Source organism: Anas acuta, chromosome 2 (assembly GCF_963932015.1).
Source record: "Anas acuta chromosome 2, bAnaAcu1.1, whole genome shotgun sequence".
Lineage (NCBI taxonomy): Eukaryota > Metazoa > Chordata > Aves > Anseriformes > Anatidae > Anas > Anas acuta.
The window spans coordinates 122,740,691-122,763,444 of record NC_088980.1 but is presented as its reverse complement, the minus strand read 5'-3'; the positions used below and the strand labels follow the sequence as shown (position 1 = coordinate 122,763,444).

Here is a 22,754-nt window from a genome sequence, read left to right as displayed (position 1 = left end):
GCTGGGTGACCTCCTGAGCAGAAGGCACACCAGTCTTTGGTATCGGCTCGGTTTGCCCAGATTTGAACTGAAGACTTTGCTGCTGCAGTTTTTTAATGTGGACGTCAGCTTTAAAACTTCCTCAGTGCTATGCCTACTGCTACATCCTTAGTAGGAAAACACAGTAAAGGAAAGTCCATAGCTGGAGGAGCATATATCTACCACTCCACCTTTTACACTTGTTTTTTCACTGAGGTAGTTAGACTTAAAGCCCACTGAGCTGCCAACCTACTGGGTCTGCTATTGTTTTGCTTTCCTGGGGGGTTCTTCTATCCCTTCCAGTCTTTCTCTAAGGTTATGTAGTGCAAATACTTTTTTTCCAGATTGTAGGAGCATACCAACAGTGTATTCCAACACTGTTGCTATAGTGTAAAAGCAAGACAAACCATCAAGTAGTAGGGTGACTTTTTTTTAATACATTTTAAAATTTATAGTACATGAATAATAATTTAAGTCGTCTTACACTAGAAAAGTGGTTGTAATGTTTTTAAACTACTATTTTAAAATACATGTGAAAAGAAGCAATAAGAAAAACTACAAAAGTTTCACGTTGTTGAGCTTCAGGCTTTACTTCACTCCTCGTTAGTGTTAACATGACCTCCTGGGCCATATGCGCTGATAAACTTGAGCAGGTGATGGTGGCACTTCTGGAGGTAAATATCTCTCTGGTGCAGGGAGTTTTCATTACTGAGGTCAAAGGGAAATAGAGCGTTTGGTTCTATGCATAATGCAGACTTACCTAAGCAAAGAAGAAATCAATATGTACAGTAAAGACTTGATCAAACTTCTGCCAGTGGTGTTAAGGAGAGGAAGGGGAAGGAGGAAGCTGTGACCGAGATTCCTTCAGTAATACAGTCTTGTAAGTTAGCATTTTTGTGATATACCATCATTCTTTTCTCACTGCCAAGTTCATGCGTGAACAAACGTGACTGATAAACGAAGAGAACACTTTCTCTCTCCCCAGGGAGAGTGAACTCTATAGCTACAGTTTACCCTGGCTGAATTACGCAGTTCCAGATGAGCGGTGTCTCTAATGCGCGCTCATAAAGGATGGAGGCTTTGTGCTGTCCTGAGGCCTAATGGCATGCAGCACAGAGACCCTCCAGGCACATCAACTGGAGGACTTTTTCCTGATCTTAGTTCTCAGCAGTGGAAATTCTGGGCTTTCACTTAAAAAGAACTACCTTTATTGCTGCAATCAACTGAGAAATGCTTTTTCAAACTGACAAAATACAAAAGTGATATACCTAAGACTAAAGACTCGTTTACCGTGCTTTAGGGTAAGTGATGATTCGAGCAGCAAGATGGCAATCAAGGCATCTTCCTCAAGTACTTTCTTTCTTAAACTTAGCTTCGTATGAGCCTTAGACAGGGAGATCCTAAGAGATGAATATAAGTATGTTAGAAATATTTTAAAATAGTGCAGAAATGAATGCATTATTATATGAATGCTGCCCAATTTCAAATGCTTCTGTGAATCACAAGCTACATTTACAGCATCTTTGCATTTCTTCACTTGCACAAGAGAAAGCTGTGATAATTTAAGTCCCATTCTTGTTTGTCTAGACAGCTTTAATAATTCTTGAATCACTTTTTAATGTCTAATTTTTTTTTCAAAATCAATACTATATTAACAAATACTGTATTGACAAATGTTAAGTAAGATTCTTTACACTTGAACATTCCGAAATTTAAGTTTCTTGTTTAGATTTTTTTACTTCCAAGCTGGTTAGCACAATTCCCATTTGAAACTTAGATGTGTTTCTTGTTCCATGAGGAGTAGGACATACAGAAGTTTTAGTGCAGATGCTGATAAGTTTGATCCGTGCATAGAATCTCTTCTCACTCTGCGACTCGCAAGATAGTAGCCCTGAATGAGGTTTTCTGCTTCTGAGCTCATTTCAACATGGAGATTCTTAGCAAACAAAATAAACTAGAGAGAGTGTACAGATATTAAGTAACTAGAAAATAAAGAATTTACCTTTTAACATACCACTGGCACAGTAATATAGTTTAGGCAGCATACTTCACCAGTAATTTTGCTAAAGATGCCTGTCACTATTCTGCTGTGCATAAGGATGGGTTTCAGATCGTAATCTGGTACTTGTTTATCACACTAGAGATACTAACAGTTTATTTAGAGTGAAATATCATACAACTGACTGCAAACTATTCTTGTCAAAAGGAGGTATTAGAGATCTGATCTCATACAGGCGTTAACCTAGTGTGTTTTTCAGAAACTAAGTTGAATAATTTATTATACTGACCCTTTTAAAGAAATTCTTAAAGAACTGAAGCTAAATTTACCAATGATCCTAATTACTGCTAGTGGGAATATGGTGTGGGGGGAAGGGGAAGGAGGTGAGCGTTGACAGGTTTAAGAATAAGCAGAGTATCAGGACAGAACCTTGTGATTCCAGAAACAGTATGGTATCCCCAAGCATAACGAATTTATGAATTATTAGATATTTGTTACCTCTTCATAGTCCTGCGTTCTGAACTGCTGTGAGACTCTGTACAGGGTGGCTTCAGGATTAATGGCTTTTTTCAGGACATGATGCACAAGAGGAAAAGACAGTCGACATGAAGGAAATTCATCATATAACAAAAGCCCAAAACCATCCAGAAGATTAGGTGGAAGCAAGCTCAAGTCCTAAAGAGAAAGAAAGTTTATTTTGGGCTGCTGACTAGGAGAAACATGGCAGTTTTTTCAATCTGTAATGTCTGATATCTGTATGCTGGGTGTTGTAAGATTAGCTAGTGAATTATCTGCAAAAGATGCAGTATAGTAGATTTCAGTAGTAGCTGTCAAAAGCTATTCTGAATAAAAGACAAGCCTACTTTTGGGAAAACTAGCTCATTTTAGAAGATACTTGATAATCTGACAGTCACTTAAGTTGTAACTTCGTGAGAAATACTAAAAAAAATTGATTGTTTTCATTATTTCTCAAGTTGAAATGAGCATAAACACAGATGACTGCCATGGTTCAGTTACTGCTGTAACAGGATGTATGTTTTACCATCTGCCCAATCAGGAAGCTGTCCTTCAGTGTATGTTTCTTTGAGGAAGAATCCACATCTACGTAAGACCAAAAATTGGTCTGAACTGGAATAGTAACTTGTTGGTCAGCCTCTTCTCCATACTTCTTCCCAGGAATGAACAGTGTTGTTGTCCTGCTCTCTAGAACTAGGATAGGACAAAATACATCAGGTAACTAATTATAAATGTAGTTCCAAACACACTAGCTGAAAACAGTCAAGATTTTTATATTTCACCAATTGTCATGATTGAGTTTTGGCATTTCCACACCACCAGTTTTGAGGATGGTGTTATTTCTTGTTGCCTTTCATTGCCCTTGTTTCTTAGAGACTTCTTAAAGTAAAGAACTACTTTTCCCAGCATTTGAGGGCCATAAACTGAGGAACAAACCTAGCCCTGATTTTGCATGTTTGTTTCATTCTGTCCCCTCATTGGTTAGTAGATGTGAAATAATTACCAGATTGTAGAAGTTCCAGTTTATCCTTTTTGTAGGTACTTAAGTCTCCTATGTAACAGATACCCCCCTTAGCGAGCAGAACGCTGCCAGCTTGAATACTGGCACTGCCGGTTCCGTGTTTATCTTTGGATACAGAAGGAAAGATGTCACTAGAGGATGGGTGTCGTATGCCACGGGGCAGAAGACATATGCTGTAATTCAGAAGCCTAGGGGACGAAATAGTCATAAATTGTTGAATTATTGTTCAGTTTTTAAAAATTTAAATACTGTTCTTAATACTTTGTAACAGTATTTATATATAGGAAGATCTACTTTAAAAGGATAAATAAAATAAATAAAGCCACTAGCAAAACTAAATGTTTAAAGTACATTTAAACACAAAGGTAGAAGTCCAAGCTTTCTGCAACAGCTGCAAAAAGGTCTGTGTTTCTTACTCATTTAACATATGAGGCTTCTGATAGAAGTACTTCCTAGGAAGCCAATGTCTTCTAATTCAACCCATATTAACTCCTATTCCTGTTCTGGAGGGAAGTAGAGGATTAGCAGTTTGCCATCTGGGAGAAACAAAGGGGCTGGTAACTTGCAAGCTCTGCCTGCCAGGGTTGTGTCCCAAATTCTTTTTGAGAAAGGAAGGTGTAGGATTTCTTTTTCAACCCCTACACTATATTCCTTGGCACGCAAAGGTTGCAAACTGTCTGGTTCCACAATCAAAGGCTCCTAATGATTTTAAGATGTCAAAGAGGAGACATCATCTATTGATAAATCGGATAAAAATACTAATTAAAATAGTAAGTAGGAGTAAATAGACTATTATACCAATATAAATATGTAGGAAATGTCTATGTTGACAGGCTAATTATAATAGAATAAGTGCATATACAAACTACAAATGACAAAGTACCAAGATTTACAGCATACAACCATTTAAATATTAAACATGTTTTGATTCTTAAAACCTGATTTCCTATGATTTCTCTTATAAAAGCTTACTCCCAGACCTTCTGGGGAAAAATCTTGCTGCCTGCTTTTTTTTTTTTTTTTTTTTTAATTCAAACTAATCTCTACAGTTAACTTTTGAAATGGTAAACTTAAGAAAACATCATTTTTCCAAAACAAAAAGCCCTAATACATTTGTTGAAGAACTCTCAGATACAAATAAAATCCACGTCACTTTCAAAGAGCTTTTCCACAAGTAAAAACAAAGCCCTGTTTTGGGTTGGAGAAGAACATCACTCTTTTGAAATGAACACAAGTAAGTCAGAAGCTGAGCATGTGGAGTGGAGATGCTGTATTCAACTTGTGTTTGCGGTTCACAGCTCTGTGAAGGGGTGAACAAACAAACATGTACATACAGAACAGCAGTTTGTTCAAGGCAACAACAGCTGGATTTATGAGCAGTGTGTCATGATGTACCTGATTTTCAATACTTTATCAGAATAGTTCTTAGGAAAAAAAGTGATACAAATATAAGCATCTGTTGTGGTTTAATCCCAGCAAGCAGCTAAGCATCACACAGCCATGTGCCTACTCCTGTGCCTAACGCTCCCCAGCTGGATGGGGGGGAAGAGAATCAAAAGGGCAAGGCAGTTGGAAGGATGTTTAGATGAAAAGACAGATGTTTAGAAAGGGATAGGGAAAAGAAGGAGAAAAGGAATGGAGAAAAAGAAAACAACCAAAAGGGGATGGTGGTGGTGGAGTGATGCTAAATGAAACTGCTCACCACCAGCTGACCAACGCCCAGTCAGATGGTGTGGGACATCCCTTTGGTCACTGGGCCAGCTGTCCTGGCTGCACCCCTCCCAGCCCCTGCTGCTCTCCCAGTATCCTTGCTCGCAGGGCAGCACGAGCAGCAGAAGAGGCTGAGTTGCTGTAAGCACTGCCCATGCAACAGCTAAAACATCAGTGAGTTATCACCACTATTTTCATCCTAAATCCAGAACATGGCACTGTGAAGAAAAGTAACTATCCCAAGCAAACCAGGACAATAACTGATTTACTCGTTGCTTACTAGCAGAAAGTGCTGATAGCTGGTGATGAATAGGCTCAAAGTGACACAGGATTTGAAAAGTAGAGACCTTTGCTTTTGTCATCACCAGCTTTCTGGGGGCAACCTTCAGTTTTGGTTTTAGAAGAATGTTTAGTTTGACCTTTGCTAAACCACGCTAGTCTTAAAAGCTTACTGAGACAATTACAAGTGTTAAGGGTTTTTTTTAAATAGTGAAGTTCTGCTCTGGATTTATCACTTGAAATAGAGAAGTCTCATGGTTATTTTTATCAAGTCATAGCCCTGTATATTTTAAACATAGTCTTTGCTTTTCATGTAAGACCAATCCTATTATCTTTAAAAATACTTTTTAATTTATGTAAGAAATGAGGAATCTCCTTACCTATCAATCACTAAGGTGTCGCTTGTCACAACCAACAGATCCAGGTAATCAGCACTCTCCTTTTCACACGTCTGTACTAGACTCAGCAATACCACGAGTTTCAGAGTGTTGTAAGTGCCTGGTGGAACAACTTGCGAAGCAAAGATATTGGCCAGCATGGCCGTAAACCTCCAGCACGAATTTGAAGTCAGTGAGAGCAGATACTTAAAATTTTCACCGATAAAAGAAGGACCTAATTGAAACAAAGGAGAGATTACCAAACACTTCATAGAGCTGTGCAGATGTAATAGAACGTGACACCATTCCAATCCTCGTACAGAAGCTTACAAAGAACTAAGATCTTTATACATTAAGCACAAATGCAGAATGTAAAGAGTTGATAGGATTAATTTTCCTGCTGTAAAAGTAGCAGACAATCTACTAAAACCAATGGAATAAGCATGCAGTAACAAAATAAAGTATTGGGTCCGTTTCCTGCACGATTTCCAGTAGATGGCGATGGAAAAGAGCAGTTGAACTGCAGTAAATAATTCTGTCATTTCCCCATGCATGGAAAGAGAAAGGGGCAGAAGATCTCAGCTGACTGAGAACATTTAAGACTGTAAGAGGAAGGTCCCGCAATGGTTTTGTAATCAGGACCCTTAGGCAATAGAGGACTGTACCAGTTCTCAGGGTTTTGTTCTAAAATGTTTTTCTACTTTTTTAGTCCATTTTTAATGGGACTTTCTTACCGTTTGGTTTACAGAGCTGTACGCTACTGACTTCTATACATGCTGTAGCTTGTGGGCCATTTTGTACGCAGGTTGGGATGCCTATAATCTTGTAGTGGTTTCCTATTGTCATTCGATTGGCCAGTTCATCTGGAAATGAAAAATAAAATATGGGGAACCTGAAGATGTTTTAGGAAAAAAATATATATATATATTAAAGACACAGTCAGAAAGCTTTTATTCACATTCTGACCGGTTTCGTTTTTATCACTTAATTGCAGAAAACAGTTGGATTCCAGGTTTACCATAATGGACTAGGAGCATATGAAGCACGCAATTCTAATTAATTAGTGCAAAAGGTAACGAAGGCAGGCTGGGTGAGGAAAAGTAGGTTCCTGATGAAGAAAATGGATGATTTATTTATTTCTGGAAATAAATTGAAAGGAAAATGGACAATTGTTTGCAAGTATACATTCCTACTCTCAAACTTGTGATGACCCCATTATCAGTTACTGTCCTATAAGATGTCATAAAAAACCAAAAGCACACAAAAAAAGAAATCCATAGCATACAGCTTTCAAAAAGACGCACAGCCATAGCTTTGAGAACCATTGTACTTTTGTGTATTTTTTTTTTTTTTCCAAAAGTCACATTTATTTTTGGAAGTGAGAGTTACGCCCAACCAAACACGAATCAGTCTGTGAGATTCCGTCTGACCTCACTGATGACTGAAATCTGTGGAATTTTAATGCACGTGTAGATCACAGTTTCCCTCCTATAGATTGTTTCATAGTAATAAATAAATAGTTGCAGTTTGAAGCATATCTTATGGTCTCAGAGCTACTGTGAGTTTTCAAGGAATGAACTATCTGATTCTATAGACTTCGGACATCATATCAAGGATAATGGTGGCTGTTTTAGTTTAAAGAACATTAATGGAAGCATGACAGTTGGGAGTGATATTAGTTGGATAGTCACATCATAAATCATTTAATGTTTGCAGTGGAAGGCAGTGGTAGTAGAGGCCAAAAGTCCTGACAGAATCCGGAAAACAGCTACTTTGAGGAAGGATGTTAAAAACACATGAAATTAGTGCAAAACAGCATGACCAAAGGAAGTAGAAAGGAGGAAAAAACAAGCTTCAGATAGAACGTGATACCAGCCTGGGGACTGTAATTAAATGTAGTTATAAAAGTGAACACAACGGTTTTGCTATGTGTATTTCTTAATCATCTGTGCATGCTGTTTAGTCACCTAGCTACCCCCTCCCTCCCTGTTTATTAGAGAAAGAACCTCAGTGTGAATTATCACAATTTCCACCATTTTATCCACAGAAATGGATCTGTAAGAAAAATGCGAGTAATTACTACATTCAGTTCTAAAACATTTCTGACAAACCTCGAAATTAAAATTCACTTACCTCTCAAGAAAACTGTGAAAGCCTGAATCCTAAAATGCGATTTATTGTTGGAATATCCTTTTAAAGCATTAAGAACTTTTGCATCAATCATTTCAACTATTTGTTTATCTTTCAAAACAAAGGCAAGGAAGAGGTTAGTTCTCTTTAAAACAGTACCGAGCTTTTTTTATTCTTAGATGACTAGTAGATGACTAGCTTTTTTTCCCCCCTTAGCCATTTTGTTTACTTACTGTGTAACAGCAGCAGGGAAATAATAGATCTAAAAATAAAACTACATATTTCCTACCACCAAGTACTCTAAACTTCATATCTTCTTGCAGGGGTGAAGAACATAAACTGCACACAAAATCATTCCTCACTGTGGCAGATTCTGTAGCTCCAGGCAGATGCACTCTTATGTACCTAAACCCTGAAACATTTACCAAATGTTATAAGGAGGATATGGCTTTCATTTTAAATTTCACATCAAGTATAGAAATAGTTAAAGTACTGGAGAATGAAATTCCAAATTTACAAGCATCCTGTGTTTCTTCAGGTAAGCATAACTCCATACACTACACTTCAACTAAAATGATCTGTATCACTTACTGTAGGTTGACCACGAGATGGCAGGATTTCCTATTCCACGTTCCTAACTAAAACGGCCTGACCTGACTTCAGGCAGCAGGGAGTGACTGACTGCTTCTGCATCGTGTGGAAATGACATTGGATATGTATATCCCTCACTACAAGTACGTGCCCTCATAAAGACATCATTATGATTTATTCTACAGTCGCCCAGCTTTGGGATTTAGCTTCTATTTTATAATTTTATGGTCTCTGTTACAGGAAGAAGCAAACAGCACAGCCCTGAAAGTACTTAAGACCTAATCCCGCAAAGATGTATCAGTAATATTAGATAAAGTAGTTCCACAGAAATCAGCTTTCATTACAGCAAATCTGCTAGAAGCTTCTGCCAGTCACTTACGCATGCTGTTACATGGTCTTTTTATATAAATAAAAATAATAATTTAAAAAAAGCACATACACAGAAGGAACACAGAAAAAAAAAAAAAGGTATTCTACTGGTACAGACTTTTTTTTTTTTTTTTTTTTTCCTTTCAGGGAATTCATTGAGTTATACTGGAAATGTACCTTTTCTCATATAAACTATCTTCAGGATCAGAAAATGGCTTATTGGCATAGCTGTACTCACAAAACATTTAATAATGCTGAGCAGCTGCTGGCAAGGTCCATTGCTGCTGTCAATTAATAAAAATCATGCTGTGCTCATTAAAAAAAGTCTACATCATAAGACTGCATAGGAAAATGACTCTCGTGCTGTATTTTTAATCTGATAAACTATATAAATTATTAAAAAGCTTTTGAAATAGTATTGATTTCCATTTTTTTTACTACCTTCAGAGAACGGACAGGTTTCCTCAGTACAAAGAAATCTTGCTCCTTGCGTATATTTTGTTACAATTCCCATTGCAATGACTATTCCTTCAGACATATAAAATCTATGAGATGTGTAGTTAAATGGAAATGCAGAGAGACTGAGAACATAACTTGGTAAAGGCGGTAAATGTGTTGGCTTCAGCAGTATACTAATCTAACAAGAGACAAAATTGCATTAATGCTATAATTTTAATTTCAAACTGCTGTTTATAAACACCATTTACATGAACAAATGCATCATATATAAATAGCTACTAGAAAAAAAAAAAGATTTCAGTATTTTTTAAATACTTCACTACACTTAAAAGATTTCAGATCTAATTGGGGGAAAATAATGCAGACTCACCTGAGCCTCTGTCTGCAATTGTTCTATTAATGATAACGTCTTAATAGCTACAAAACATACCTGTAATTCAAAAATATTTTTATTTTAGAAAGGAAAATCTAGTTAAAATATAAAGAGATGTATTTTTTGTCATCTCTGACCACAAATATACACTTACTGACTGAAAAATCTCTGCAGCTTTTATGGGATTATGAAGAATGTAGTTTCCAAGAGTTGCATCCAATTCAGCAATATCGGAAGGATTTATTGAAATAACAAAACGATAAACAGCGTAACTTTGTTTTGAGTCTGCAGGAGCAAAAAGTGTTTTAAAAATAATAGGTTTATTTAACAATAAATATCAATGCTAACAGATTATCTACTGAGTGAGCAATACCGTTATATTTTTTGCAATCGTGCATGAATTTCTGAAGGCCACCACTTCTGTCAAGGTAAATAAGGCCAATTTCCTTCATTTTCTGTATTTCTTCCTCCATTTTCCAAAAATATCTTTGTACTCTTAATCAAAATGTGAGAACAAGCTGTAAAGAAATTAAGTCAGAATTTGCCATGCTGAAATAATAATAAAGATATATGTTAACAAAGCCATACAAAATTAGAGTATTTTTTTCAATGTTATTCTTTAAAACTTTTAATACTACCATTAAATGGGAAGCTCTTTCCAATGGCTGAAGCATATTACACCCACAAAGTCAATTTTTACAGAATGCTTTAGTATTTTTCTTCTCTTATTAATGAATTATTTAACTGTCTGACCCGTAACCCATCAAATTAAAGGCTGCATTTAGCCCTGCCTATGTAATTCATAGGCATAATCATTCTAGCAAAAGTAAGACTTAAATAACTGCTTTATCTGAGAAAGCTGTCTGTCATAGTTGTTGGAAGTATGAAACCAGTCAACATCTTTTCTTAAATCGGACTTTCTCAGTTTGCTGTCACCTCCTGTAGCATTCATTTAAGGCACAGCTCTTGCACACACTTGTGTTTGTCAGTGTACACAGATCAGTTCTTATTTCTGATGGAAAAAAACCTTCAGGACTAGAGTTTTGGTCTGGAAGGTGACCATGACCAGTGTTGTTCTCATTGCGCATTACTCCCATATCTGCATTTTTAAGAGTAGAATCTCACCACATGAAGCACTTCACTTACAAATTTACTGTAGAAGGAGAACTAAGGCCAAAATGTGGTATTCTATCACATCTATTTTACTGCCTTACAGATTTTCTTTCAAAAAGCATCATCTGTCTTCTCTGTAAACGGCCAATGTGAAGCCACACTTAAATCTTCAAAAATAGATTTAACTACTTGGCACAGGACAAAATCACAGAATTTATAGGCTGAAGAGAAAGCAAAGCTCTTTGTTTACAAACGATAACCTGCAGGAAGCCACAGAACTGGGGGTTGGTGTACAGACAGATCAATATTTGTCAGTGAAATAACTGGGTACCTGCGGTGCACCCTTATGGTTGTTGTGTAAAACTTCTCTGAGAAACGCACCTTGTGGGCTGGCTAGATGTGTTGCAGTGGCCTGAGGTATCAAATTTTAAGCACAAATTGAAGAAGAATTTATGTTAGGGATTCTTTTTCAGTTTCTTTGGGATTACTCCCACACAATTGCTGCTCCATACCTCAAAATCTCCCACACGAAGGGATTCAAACCTAACAGAGTCCCAAACCACCTCAGGACAATTCCTTCTCTCCCTCCCTGCCCCAAGTTGTCCCCCGGGAGGAGCGGGGCGCTGAGGGGAGCCCGGCGGCAGGAGGAGGCCGCCTGCGCCGCCCTCCCGCCTCAGCCCGGCAGCCGTTGGCGCTGGGCGGGAAAAGTTCCCGCGGCCGCTGAGGGGGGAAACGCCGAGCCCGAGCCCCCTCAGGGCGGCCGCGGCTCTGGCAGGCACCGCGCACCGACCCTACAGTAAATAAATAGTAAAGCCCAGGATGGCTTTAAAAACAATCATTAATAAACACTACAGAGTCTACTGTGTTTAGCGTAAGCAAACTTACCCCTCCAGACTGCACCACAAAACTTTGTCTTATTTCAGTTAATGTTTTTCCAACCACCGTGCACCACCACTGCTCCTGCCTCCCTTTATCAACTGGTTGCCACCTGAGGAAGGGAATGGCATAGGTCATGCCTCTGTAGGCTCCCTGCAGCTCTACTATCCAGATTTTACTATCATTTCAGATTTCATAGAATCATTAAGGTTGGAAGAGACCTTCGAGATCATCTGGTGCAACCACCCCCCTACTACCAATATATTGCTAAATCATGTCCTTAAGCACCACATCCAATCTTGCCTTTTCAACTCTGCCTTCTGTGAAGAGGCTACCACACCTTAAATCCAGTCATCTCTGCAAAGCATTACCATGAAATGCAGAGAGGTACACAACAAGACCTATGGAAGTAGCACGAGGTTTTATTGCTTGGTTTTGCACACTGTTGGTTACTCTACCTGTGCGAGTCCTGATCTAACGGGGGCATTTCACAATATGAAATACAGCAGAAGGAACAAAATGAACCTAAGGAACAAAACGAACCTAAGTATTTGAAGTGAAATGTTGACACATTCACACTTAGCCAAAAAGGCACAGCTTGCCGAAAGAAAAAAAAAAAAAAAAAGCAACAAATTAAGCAAGCAATAACTACCATTGTCATCTTAAAAAAGGGGGGAACAATACATTTGACAAGAAAGGCAAAATAAATAAGCTCCACATCTTTTAACCCAAGCAGGTGACTAGCTCTAGGCATCATGGAAATAGAGGACAAGTGAAGGGGTGCAGCATGTGCCACACTGAAGTATTCTCCTTCCTTGTCATCTCTCTACAGTACTGCACTTCTTTGTTGTGAGAGGTAAAAAAAAAAAAAAAAAAAGTTGCAGTACATTTCCCTGTGGTAAGCAGAATGCTGTTCCAGCAGCTTGCAGAATCATTTCAGGGGTATGAAGAGTAAAAGCTTAGTATGAGAATGGGTATTTCCTTTCTTCAAATCAATTTATCCCTTCTACTCCATTAGAAAGGCCTATTGGAGAGAAGAAAAAAAGAAAAAAAAAAAAAGGCTTGCTGCCAAACAATTACAACTGCAAGAATGTGATTCATTTAGTTACTGCTATCCTGAACAGCTGCATAGATTATTTCCAAACTTCTCAAAACTTTACAGTGGCACTATGGGAAATGAGCACTGCTCCACTCCCACAAATGATAGTCCCCCTTCCTTCCTTCCCTTCCAATGTTAATTCGTTCATATTTTACCCAGACTTCTTCCCACACCTCACACACCAACTATTCAGCATTACTCAAGCGTTATGCAAGAGAAGTGGAATAAGCAAAGAATCCTGTTTTAGCTTCCACTTTTTTTTTTGCTGTTGATAACATTAATTTCAGAAGAATTATGATTTGACAGACGATTGTTCGTGATATTCTCAATTTTTAACTGATCTTGATGCAATACAAGTAGTAGTTCTCTTAGCTAGTTCTTACTTCATCAGAAAGGAAACCATTTAGATACTGAAATTTATCTAACACTTAACTCTGGCTGCTCCTGTGTCTTACCAGACTTCTCTCAAACCAAGGCATTTAACTGAATGCATTTATGAACAAAAAACCACAGAGCGTTTTTTGAAGTAACAGACAAAAATAAGTTGTTATTTACAGGTAATATATAATACTACCATAATAGGCTTTTACACGCTGTAACTGCGGTCAATTTTTGCATTGTTAAAAGTTTTCCTTAAACAGAAGTTGATCAGAACGATCAGTTTGTCCATACACGTGTATGTTACGAGAAATACAATAACTTTTCACATTCTAAAAATTACCAACGTAATTTACATTACTTCTTCCAAGTATCAAGTGAAGATTTAAAAATGGTGCAAAATGGGAGACAGAAGGACAAGTAGCTATGCATGTTTAAGTACAATCGATTTGGAATATAATTAGTGTTTCAAGCTATATACCAGTGAGAAAAATGCTTAAATATTTGGCATGATCCCCTCACCACCCATCCCTGGAAGGTTAAAGCAAGATAGCCTTTCAAAGTAGCGGTGATTATTGCTAATTATATCTTTGGAAAAGCAGAGTTTTAACAAAAAATATTTTTAATGCAGTTGAAATCCAGACATTTACCTCAGGGAGGAAAAAAGGTAGAACACGTGATCAGTAATGTTATCAATTCAATACAGTTAATTTGTTCTATCCTTGCTTTGAGTAATCCCCCATGCCTCATAATCCAGTTGAGTGAATTAGGTACTCTAGCAAATGCAAAAACGACAATCCAGTTTTACATGCCCAGCTCTTCATTCTACAGAAATCCTCGAAGCATCTCAGTGTTAACTTAAATTAAACCTTCATTTAAGTGCTGACAGGTTAAGTTAACAAATTTCAAACTGATAAAACAGGGAAAACATTCACCTTTTTTAAACCAGGATATACAAAAGACGATTTGCATAGTTACAATTCAAGCACAAAGTCACTGTAAATAGGTACAAAGGCATTTATAAATTTACTAAATTTGCTGCTTTTTGTGTCAGCCTAATCTTAGATACATATGAATGTAAACTTGAAGGGACTGAGGAGAACAGTCAGTGTTTTTGCTTAAAAAAATACGTAAATGTAGAGAACATTATTTAAAGTTTTTAAAAATATTTTCTGCAGCAGGAATAAACAGTTCAGACCCCAAAGAAAGCCATCCAAAATGCCCAAATTCCTCCTATACAGCAGAGAAAGTTTGTTCATAGGTTTTAAACCTACATACAAAACGAGGCACAGGTTACACTATTTTGGAATGTGTTCATAACTCTAAGATTTCAGTTCATCCCAAAACTTCCAAAACACCGTTGGCTTCTAACTTCCTAGGAAAACATATCTTCAGAAGGTGGTGCATAAGAAAATCCAACAAATGCATCATCTGCCTCTAGGACACTGGCATTAACAATGTTGTAATCAGAAGAAATGCAAACTGAGTACGGGACCATTTCTTCTGTAAACACGGCATCAAAATTCCCAATATCATCTGGGCCAACCTAGAAAACAGGAAGATCAATCAGTTGTCACATTAATACTGTGTTTTTAAAAGCTATGCATCTCCTGTAGATTTCAAATTTAACTCCTGAGACCATCTACTCTGTGTAATTCTTTCGTATGTAAACACAGAAAGCTTAAAGCAGCACACTACAGCATCCCTGACAGTTATTAAAAGCTTGCTTGTTTCTTTTAGGCTGCTGGCATTCAGGCCAGAAGTGATACACGTTTATGATGTGATAAACCTGAGAAATACTAAGGAATACCTCTTTCTTAAGTGAGTGTTAGGGAGCTGCAAAAACTTAAAAAAATAATATTTTAAAGGCAGAATTTTGGCAGCTATGAACTGAAACAGCACCTACCACATTAGGATTAAACGGCGGCGGAATCTTCTTCTGAAGAAGGTCAGTCCAGCTGAGAGATTCAAAGAATGGGTGCTTTTGAATTTCAAGCTGCAGCAGGGAACAGAGATAACAGGCGTTTCAGAAATCCAACCTGTGCATCATAGTAAATACTTCAGATTGCATGCACAAACAAAACCTAAGGAAGTCAAGTCCTTCATTCAGTTTATTTCGCAATTAAAGCTGTAGCTGGCAAAAAGAGCAATTCAAATTCGTTAGCCTGCCTCTCAGAACTGGTTTCTGCACTTAAGCCTTAAAATCAACCACCTTAAAAACAAACCACAGAGCAGGAATGTTTCCTGTTACTATTTCTGTTCCTCCTTGCAAGATGTTAGTTTTTATAGAGATCACTGTCTGAGAAGCAGCAGCTTAAACAACTCTCCAATATGCTTAGTAGTTATGAAGCAGTAAACAGCTGTGCTAAACACTACCACCCTTTCATCATATTGGCACCACAAAAAAGTACTGTCATAACCCAAATGCTCTATTACAAGGTCAACACATGACCAAACATTAAATGAACACAACTGGTGTCTTAGAAGAAGAAATAAAAAGGAGAAGAGAGAGAGACTCGTAACAGCATTTTCTGCTCTGCCACTATTAAACCTGTGTGGTGCACACAAATTTGTTCATGCCCCTTTAAATGCAGAAGGGCTTGATAAATTAGGACATTACATACAAAGTCTTCCCTTGCTCCGAGTCTGCTTTGCCGATCTTTCTCCAAAAGTTCTTCCAGAATAGACCAGGCTGTGAGACTGATTCCTGGACGCAGAACCAGGGGTTTATGAAGAATGTTCTCATACATCTCAGCAACATCACGGCAGTAAAAAGGAGGCTAGAAAACAAGTGTTAGATATCATTTCGAAGCCGCATTCAGCATTTTGTTTTGTGTGTATGCATCAATAAACACTGCTATAAGAAATAGGAACTAGTAGCAATGAAGGAAGAAATCTACCTCTTCTTACTAGCTTTAATTTTTTTAAAAACTAAAAAATAATTTTATTTTTTTTTTAAAGCTAGCTTTTTACTAGCTAGCTTTATTTCAGTCATCCCCAGTGCCAAGTCCCTACACTTGACAGCTTCCCCCTGCCACCTCCTCTTTTCATAACATGTCCTCACCCTCACAAGTAGCTACAGATGCCCTCCAGATTCAAAGCTCCCACTGAGCCTGCCTAAAAAGAACAAGTGGAAAACCAGATCTGTTTCCCTACTTAAGGTCCAGATGCAGATAACTCTAAAGAAAACTAACAGAACGCATCGCTATTACAGTGATCACATATGTCTAGAAGCACAGTAAGATTTTTTTCTTTTAATATTGCATTAAACAGCAAAAAGAGCTAGAAGAACTCCTGGAAGACCTAAGTTAAAATACATATTTTAATTTATTGGGTATTATCACTATCGATACAGTTTACTCTGACGTTCCCTCAGTCATGGCTACCTGTCTTCAGAATTGATGTCTAGGACTTCACTGGAAAGCAAAAGTTTAAACACCCAGAGGCAATGCAAAATCCAGAAGAGAAAAAGAGATGCGATGTTAAGGCAAACTGTTCATCCACTGAAGTGGAGTATTTCAACACTCTGCAAATGGCAGCATCTTTGACACTCTGGTGTACTTCAGGTGAGATACAGAGGGAGAAAAAGGGAAGCGATCCCTGCCCCACACGCATTAAGTACATACCAGCCCGTACAGCATTTCATAAAGAACTGCACCGAGGCACCACCAGTCTACTGTGTTGTCATAGGGCTGCTTTTTAATAACTTCTGGTGCAAGATACTGAAATTAAAAGGAAAAGTAGAGCATTAGGATAGCAATAAAAACAAAACAAACAAACAAAAAAACTAAGTTTGAGGCACATAACAGTAAACATCTTCAGGAAAAGTTGCTCACAGCAATTTTAAGACTGACATTTATCTTACCCTTCAAGGCAAATACTTCATCACTGTCTGCTCATTTAGCAAGTAGGACAGCTGTTTTCCCAACTGAAACAATGCTTTCCAAACACTATTGTTTTGCCAAATTATGTTCCCACCTCCATTACGAAACTTGTTAAACATTTCAAGTAGGCTGCCGTGATGTACGAGAGGCGACGTCCTCCCAGCGTACCTCTCTGTCAGCAGGCTGGCCACCAGCCAAGCCTGTGCTGCCATTCCAAGCCTGAGTGCTCCCCATCCAGTACGTAAGCATGAAAGGTGAAGTTCATTCTGCTTCAAGCTTATCACTAAGAAACAGTATGCCTCACTCTAAATTTCACTGTAAACTTTAGTGAGGGCATAAGTTGTGAATTGTTAAATTATCGAAATTGGAAGTCCTTGTAAAATAGCTGTCGTTTGATTTATTGCAAACACATTGCAAACATCTGGTATCAAACAATGACAATGCTAACTGGTTTCCATCTGCCTTGCAAGAAATCTGCTCAGCATCTCAGAACTACAGTACAAACACAGCACTTCACAGTACAAGACCATTCTTGGTGGATATGTAATATAAAATCAGTACAGCTGGATCATAATCAGCTCAGTTTTCAACATATCACACACGTAGTTTCTAATCCTTTCCCTCAAGGCAAGCGGTTGTTCACTTCTATCATTCCAGTATCCAAATTCTGAAAGTTAATGTATAAAATGTATGGTAGCCTCTCCTTGTAAATGGACAAGGCACAGATACCACTGCAATGACACGAGCTGAAAGTCATAGTTTGTTTGTATCGGTATTTCTCAAACCTTTTGTACGCTTGAGTGCCCTGTACCTCATTTGTCTACAGATGGCCCTGCAAAAGCAGTGAAAGCAGTTGAGTATTCTGAACTCCACTACTTGTTCTAACCTTTCAGACTCATTTGAACTTTATAGGTGCTGGAAGTTCAACAACTCAGTGTGTAGGAACAGAGAATACTGTTACCCTCTTAGCAGGATTATGAAATATTTGAATCTGTATATTGGATTAGAAAGAGTAATACACAATGGTTACATTTAGTCTTTACATTTTTAAGAACAAATATTAAGCAACTGCATTAGCATCCTCTTATGCTGCAACTCTTTCAAGTCCAAGGTAAGCATGAAAACTAGGTTTCTGAACACTAGACAAAAGTCCCACAGATTTTCCTCAAACAAATTTAACGTCAGTGTTCTGTATATTGTACACTCCTCACCCATCCTTCTCTGCCAAAGGCCTTTTCCATAATTTAAATTATGTTCCAAGTAAAAAAAAAAAAAAAAAAAAAGCCACTACTCTTGGCATCTCAGTCAATCCCTAGTACATGTTTAACACTTCCAGATTTCTGTTTTCCAGTCTGTTTTTCTTAATAAAAAGAGACAAAGTTAAATAAGCTGTCGTCAAGTTCAAAGTTGCAGTCACATACAAAAGTCGCTCAAGTCTCACAAGATACGAAGTGCCTCTAACCCTACTAAAAATGAGTGGCAGGATATGGTAAATAAATTCATACTGGCAAATCTGTCGCAGCTGTTACAAAAACCAACTGTCCTGTGTCTAGCCAGTGGTTAGGAGAGATGGGAAGAAACAGAGTATGTGAAAAGGCTTGGGAAGAGGGAGGACAGAAGAGATGATTTATGAGGATGTGGGCAGTAAGTAGGAGATACTGTATATTAGCAAACAGCACAAAGAACAGATCTGCAGTAAAGTCTCCTTTGGTCTGGTTGCATGGAAGAGCTTGTAAAAAGAATGCAAGTCTCCAGCAATACAAAACTGAGTATTTGATCTTCTGTTTACGCAAATAATTGTCAACAAACATTAGTTATTAGTCAAAAGACACGGAAGTCGTCAACATACTTCTGGTGTCCCACAGAAAGTTGCAGTAGTTTCAGAACTTGCAATCCCTTCTTTACAAAGTCCAAAGTCTGTCAACACAACGTGACCCTGTTTAAGAAAAGAGTAGTATTTAAAAAAAAAAAAAAAAGAACATGCTCGACATGCATATGCATAAATGTCTGTTTTGTGAGTATAGAAAATCAAAAATCACGTTGCATACTTACTAGTGCATCTAGGAGAATGTTTTCTGGCTTTAAATCCCTATTAAAAAAAAATCATTGTATTAATTCAAAGCAGAAGTCACTAACACAAAAGCTTCAAAGACATTGGCTTTTATTCTTCAGTTGAAAGAAGCTTTAAGTTTTTTGAAAACATTATGTTCAAATTTCTCCCAAGATGACTTCATACAGCATTTTTTTTTACTCAGTAATTTGTCCCACTTGAACTCCTGCAGTACAAGAACACAGCTCAGAAACTTACCTGTACACTATATTTATGGAGTGTAAGTAGCCCAGTGCACTGGCGATTTCAGCAGCATAAAATCTGGCTCTGTGCTCAGGAAAGGAACGTTCTCTTTGTAAGTGAAAGAACAGCTGTAAATACGCAAAACAGCAAATAAGAACAAAACACACAAAATCAGGTTAGTAAGGTGCGATTTTAACAGTGAAGAGTCATTTTACTTATCTGTCTACACTTTTAAGAATGGAAAATGAAATAAAATTGGCTTTGCTGCATTACAACGTTCCTTTACCCACTTCTTTTCTGGTCTTTTACACTTCTAAAACACACAGATAACTCAGCTACAAGGATATCCCCTTAAAACCAAGAATAGTCAAAAAAAATGGGAAAACACACTAAGCTGTGAATAGAGGCTGGCAAGATTCAACCATGCAAGACAAACCTCCTAACAGGATATAGTCAGGTGTCAATCAAGTCATCTTCCGTTTCTGCGTATCCTTGTATTCAAAGTTTTGTACAAAATTATTTAATTGTATTCTGAGAACACTTCAGGAGATGTATATTCCAGGCTGATTCACTGATGTTCTCAACTACAGAACTTTGGCTGTAAATTGTTTGAGCAGACACAGAAGTCCAGCCAAAGATTAAATCATATACGTATGAAATTGTGCTACAGTCAACTTTTATTTTATTTATTTATTTTTTAAGAGAACAGAATTTTTCTGTTTTCTACCTGCAAAAAGCCACCAAAAAATTTCAATACTCAAAGGGGTTTGAAGCCCAGGTCTGGGGGCATCATGAATACTGTCAGCGGGCCTTATCTACTAAACATATACCACAATTCGTACTTCATAATGATTTATTCTACATACTTTACTCTTTTCTGCGTATAGACAGCTGCAGGGACATAACAGGTAACCCCGAGCTATCCTGAATTAAACTAAACTCTACCTCCTTCTCATGTTCTCTGTCAGCTACCAGAGTTTTATCTTCTACAACAGCATCCTGTCTCCTCCTCCTCTATTCTGCTTTAAGGCTCTCTAAGGCCTTTTGAAAAGGTGTGTATTTTACAGCAATAAGTTACCAAATTGAAAACATAGCAGGACAGCTCCCCTTTACAGCACACACATTGGATAACTACTATCACACAATCACTTTTCACTACACTTGGTGATCTTCAGTCACAACTCAGTCTGCAATGCACCAGTTTTCTGTAAAACCTCAGGAAGAAACAGAAGTGACATTTCATACCCTGCTCAAGTTTATTAGCTATTCAGCCAGTAGTTTCTTGAGCACTCCTGGAAATACTTTGTCTTTAGCCAGAGCCATGTTGCTTTTCAAACTGGTCCAGAACATCTTAATTAAATATTTACAGCCTTCTTCCATTTCTTTCACACATTTTCCTCCAAGTTACTTAATGAGTCCTCATACTCAATAGCATCACTTCAGGGAAAACAATCCCGAGAATAAGGCTATTTGGCAATAAATAATAAGCCAATGCAAAGCCACAGAATAATCCCAAGATTCCTATAAACATAGTAGCAAACTCAATTGCCTGTTTCTTTCCTTCCACTTTTGAAATACCAGCATCTCAGCTAATTCAGATGAAAGAGAAAAAGACAGTTTTACATGCTGAAAAGTGTCAACATATGATTAATTCATAACAGAGATAAATTTAGGTAACTGTAAAAGAGACAGTATTTTTATCTGACATCCATGAATTAATTCTGGATTGAAGCTGTTGATAAGAACAGGGTCTGTATAGCCACAGAAGTCTGCAGGCACAGCATTGCTTTAGATAAAGAACCAAGACATTCAAAAGCTGGGATAATACCGATCACAGCCCACTGTAAAGGATCACTTCATCGTGCTAATTCTAGGTGAGAGGAATAAAGAGGCTCAAATCCAAGTAGAATCACCACATACCTCTCCTCCATTAATGAAATCCAGAACAAAGTAAAGCTTTTCCGTAGTTTGGAATGAGTAATGTAATCCCACTAGAAATGGATGTTTCACATTTTTCAGAAGCACGTTACGTTCAGCCATAATATGTTTTTGCTGTAGAGAGGTAAAGGATCAGTAAGTAAACAGGAACAATTTTGTAATTAAGGGAAAGAGAAAGGGGTGAGGGAGAGAGCATATTTTCTTCACCTCTTTCCTGTTAAGAACAATTTTTTTCTGCAGCACTTTGACAGCATAATATTTCCCATCCAGTTTTCTTTTGGCAAGAAGAACCTGTGAAGTTCAAAACAAACGAAGAAACGCGGTTGCTGTATTTCACATCCTATTAATATTTTCTTAATTTCAGCATAACTGAAAAGCATTAAAGCTACGTGTTCTCAATAGCATCTCTGCTTTTCATGTAGTCAATCACCAACAGAGTGAACAGAGTTTAGAGTAGATAGCACCAGAACAGTGATACAGTTTAGCATAATCTGTCTATATAGCGGTATCATGAAAGACTGAATTACAGCATTTATTTTCCAGGAGCCGCTGTCTCTCTAGAGACGAATTTCAGCTGGTTTTGTACGTTTTAAAGTTAATTCTGTGGAAAAACAACACTTTGAAAAATAACTTGTTAAGGATTTCAAGAGAGTTTCTCTGTTGCATCTCTTTGGAGAATATCAATATGAAAGTCACTTCTCAAAGTGCTGCTCCATAGCACTAGGTGCTTGACATAGCAGCCCACACCAACAAAGGCAAGCACAGGGTTTGTACTCCAGCTGCTGCACGAGCACAGGGGTACCTCCCTTCCTCCCTGGGGAAAAGAGAGGATCCCTACGGCTCTTAACAAGAGAGGAAAACACTAATTTGTTACTCCCAACAAGTGACCAAGGCAGACAACTACCACCACACCAGCAATAAATAGCAGCACTACTATGAAGTGGCAGCAACAGGAATCCAATACAAGAATTTATATACCACCCTAGGATGATACAGTTCTCAAAGCCTCCGTCAAAGTCTCCAGCCAGCAGTCACTATGCAAGACAGCAGCTGGAACCCCTGCACCAGGTAAGACAGGAATTAGAAAGCTCACCTTGCCAAAGCTTCCTTTCCCAATGACTTTCAGGAAATCGAAGTCTGTTGGTTTAGCGCTGAAAGATATTTAGAAAGGATACAGGTCATTTGGCCATAGCCTCTAGTTTCTTTTTTTAAAGAAATAATAATTAAATCTTCATTTCCCCATGACTTTTCCTGGAGCTCGTCTCCTATTTCTCAACAGCCAAATGGACTCTAGAGCTTACACGAGGGAAGGAAGGACCACGTTTGTCATC

The 22,754-nt window shown here is 37.9% G+C and overlaps 2 protein-coding genes across 6 annotated transcripts in view; both read right to left on the bottom strand.

Annotated features, from left to right (window-relative positions):
• Positions 1-334: 334 nt before the first annotated feature.
• On the bottom strand, positions 335-13,762 carry MCMDC2 (minichromosome maintenance domain containing 2). The gene is made up of 14 exons (XM_068672020.1): positions 10,216-13,762; positions 9,997-10,127; positions 9,840-9,899; positions 9,452-9,647; positions 8,340-8,462; positions 8,054-8,161; positions 6,655-6,783; positions 5,924-6,155; positions 3,537-3,742; positions 3,060-3,226; positions 2,516-2,692; positions 1,830-1,972; positions 1,309-1,418; positions 335-778 (listed from the first exon to the last, which is right to left on the bottom strand). The coding sequence occupies exons 1-14, from the start codon at positions 10,313-10,315 to the stop codon at positions 612-614; spliced, it is 2,049 nt and encodes a 682-aa protein (XP_068528121.1). The 5' UTR covers positions 10,316-13,762; the 3' UTR covers positions 335-611.
• A 150-nt stretch (positions 13,763-13,912) lies between these two features.
• SGK3 (serum/glucocorticoid regulated kinase family member 3) overlaps positions 13,913-22,754 on the bottom strand; it is a 54,164-nt gene continuing 45,322 nt past the window's right edge. For all 5 annotated transcript variants that reach the window (XM_068672010.1, XM_068672012.1, XM_068672011.1 and 2 more), the window contains 10 exons: positions 22,517-22,574; positions 21,631-21,714; positions 21,406-21,537; positions 19,501-19,613; positions 19,245-19,281; positions 19,042-19,128; positions 16,935-17,030; positions 15,933-16,088; positions 15,215-15,304; positions 13,913-14,854 (listed from right to left, as the gene is read on the bottom strand). In XM_068672010.1, coding sequence (XP_068528111.1) covers positions 14,684-14,854; positions 15,215-15,304; positions 15,933-16,088; positions 16,935-17,030; positions 19,042-19,128; positions 19,245-19,281; positions 19,501-19,613; positions 21,406-21,537; positions 21,631-21,714; positions 22,517-22,574 — 1,024 coding nt within the window. In that variant the 3' untranslated portion in view covers positions 13,913-14,683. The remainder of the gene's footprint in view (positions 14,855-15,214; positions 15,305-15,932; positions 16,089-16,934; positions 17,031-19,041; positions 19,129-19,244; positions 19,282-19,500; positions 19,614-21,405; positions 21,538-21,630; positions 21,715-22,516; positions 22,575-22,754) is intronic.

Bases quoted from the DNA above. Each gene is read 5' to 3' on its own strand.
- MCMDC2 (XM_068672020.1), bottom strand. From the start codon at position 10,315: ATGGAGGAAGAAATACAGAAAATGAAGGAAATTGGCCTTATTTACCTT. The intron at 9,900-9,996 runs GTAAGTGTATAT...TTTGAATTACAG, and splicing joins CTGCAGAGATTTTTCAGTCA to GTATGTTTTGTAGCTATTAA. The intron at 6,156-6,654 runs GTAAGAAAGTCC...TGTTTCAATTAG, and splicing joins ACAGCTCTGTAAACCAAACG to GTCCTTCTTTTATCGGTGAA.